General features: G+C 47.4%; 1 protein-coding gene across 1 annotated transcript; it reads left to right on the forward strand.

Annotated features, from left to right (window-relative positions):
• LOC100668695 (olfactory receptor 9A4-like) lies at positions 1–1557 on the forward strand. The gene has a single exon (XM_023541980.2). It carries the CDS (start codon positions 81–83, stop codon positions 1170–1172), a length of 1092 nt encoding a protein of 363 aa, XP_023397748.1. The 5' UTR covers positions 1–80; the 3' UTR covers positions 1173–1557.
• The last annotated feature ends 785 nt before the right edge of the window (positions 1558–2342 follow it).

Raw genomic sequence — 2342 nt, forward strand, 5'->3', positions numbered from 1 at the left:
CCTGAGACCAGAACCACGTGGAGCAATGTTAATTCTCTTTGATTTCTATGTTTCACAAGGACAAGAGCAAGGACTAAGTGATGGGGAATCATTCCAGTGCCACAGAATTCTGCCTTCTAGGTTTTCATGGATCCCAAAAATTACACCATATCCTCTTTACTATATTTTTCTTCTTCTACTCAGTGACAGTAATGGGAAACTTGGTCATCATCATGATTGTCTGTGTTGATAAGCATCTGCATTCCCCTATGTATTTCTTCCTCATCCACCTCTCTGTCCTGGAGACCCTAACCACAACCATTGTTGTTCCCGTGATGCTCTGGGGGCTGCTGCAACCTGGGATCCAGACAATATCACTGGCTGCCTGTGTTGCTCAGCTCTTCTTGTACCTCGCTGTGGGGACTACAGAGTTTGCATTACTGGGAGCAATGGCTGTGGACCGTTACGTGGCTGTCTGTAACCCTTTGAGGTACAACATCATCATGAACAGCCGCACCTGCACCTGGGTAGTGAGCGCATGCTGGGTGTTTGGGTTCCTTTCTGAAATCTGGCCAGTCTACACCACGTTTCAGTTTACCTTCTGCAAATCCAATGTGTTAGACCATTTTTTCTGTGACAGAGGACAATTGCTCAAACTATCCTGTGATGACACTGTGTTCACAGAGTTCATCTTCTTCTTAATGGCTATTTTCATTATTGTTGGTTCTTTGATCCCTACAATTGTCTCCTATACCTACATCATCTCCACCATCCTCAAGATCCCCTCAGCTTCTGGCTGGAGGAAAGCCTTCTCCACCTGCGCCTCCCACTTCACCTTTGTCGTCATTGGCTACGGCACCTGCTTCTTCCTCTACATGAAACCCAAGCAAACTCAGGCAGCCGAGTACAGTAAGATCGTTTCCCTGCTGATCTCTGTAGTGACCCCTTTCCTGAACCCTTTCATCTTCACCCTCCGGAATGACAAAGTCAAGGAGGCCCTTGGCAATGAGGTGAAACGCTGCTGTCAACTCCTCAAAGACTTGCTCTTTTCTGAGTCAGTTTCAGGTGGAACAGTCCTCATTATGGATTATTCTAAGTCCTCAGTCCCCTCCCCCCCATCATTATCATCACTGCAGAACCCACCTCAGGTGTACAAATCCCATTCAGGTCTTGGAAGTAGACACAGTAGGTAAGAGGAGACCCATTCTCTGCCTACTAGAATCTCACAGCCTTAGTTTCTGCTCGTGGCCACAGTTGAACTGAAGAAGCACATCCTGGCAATGTGGGAGGAATTAGAGGAAAGAGACACATTGTGTAGTATCCTATTTTCCCAATCAATTTGCTGAGCACCACCCCTGAACATGTATTTCAGGTTAGGTAGGAGGCTAGAGGGAGACGGTGAGCTAGGTCCACACTGAAGGCGTGACAGCAGACTGTTCACTCAGTTCCTTCATCGGTCATCGCTAGGGCCACTCTACAACGTTCTGCTATTTATTGACCAGGTGGCCACATGCACTTAGAAATGCCCTAAATCCCTCTTTTCCTTGTCGTATGCCATATTATCCTGTACCATTGATACTACAGGCATGTGCTTGTTGGGTACACTCTGCTGCAGAATCAACCTAGAGTGGCGACGAGGGGGTTGGAGAGCTTCTCATCTGGCAGATCCTGGTGGAATAGAGAAGGGGAAAGCATTTGGGGACAGACCTTGGGTAGAAGGTTCCTTTTGTTAAACTTCAGGGGTGTTACCATTCCCTTTGTGGCAGGTATGGGGACAGGGCAAATAAGAACTAAATGACTAATTCTAGAGAGAGCATCTGTGTTTCACAGCTGCTTAAAGCAACTCCTTCTATTCAGACTCCTCCCAGACTTGGACTTCATGCTTCATCATTCCTCTTGATTCTCTGTCCCCCAAATTCAACCTCCTCAACTCTGGAGTTGTTGATAATTCCAGGACAGGCTGTTTGGCAATGTTGTAGGTATTTCATGTCTTGTTGGAGGAAGGGCTTAGAAGAAAGGAGGATGTTTGGAGGAATGCCACTTAGCCATCCTGGCAGCTCTGCCACCACCTAGCAGTGTGGCTGCAATAGCACAGTGTGGGTAGTGCCTTCCTGTCTAGAGAGGGGACAGAGCCATCCTGAAGGACTGAGAACCTTGCACTATACACAGGTACCAGACCAGAAGCAAGTGGGTTCTTCAAACCCACGTCCTCTTTGTCAAGTCCAGTTCATGGAAGCTGTTCTGGCCAGAAGTATTGCCTTTTCTCTAACTCAGAAACCCAGAGAGGGTGTCTTTTACTAGTGTGAACAAAGACTGTGTCTGACCAAGTTGTATCTGGGCTATGGAGGGCAGAGAAGAGAAGA

The sequence above is a fragment of the Loxodonta africana genome, chromosome 8, assembly GCF_030014295.1.
Source record: "Loxodonta africana isolate mLoxAfr1 chromosome 8, mLoxAfr1.hap2, whole genome shotgun sequence".
In the NCBI taxonomy this organism is placed as follows: Eukaryota; Metazoa; Chordata; class Mammalia; order Proboscidea; family Elephantidae; genus Loxodonta; species Loxodonta africana.

Excerpts from the sequence above, each read along its gene's own strand:
- LOC100668695 (XM_023541980.2), top strand. The coding sequence starts at position 81 with ATGGGGAATCATTCCAGTGCCACAGAATTCTGCCTTCTAGGTTTTCAT.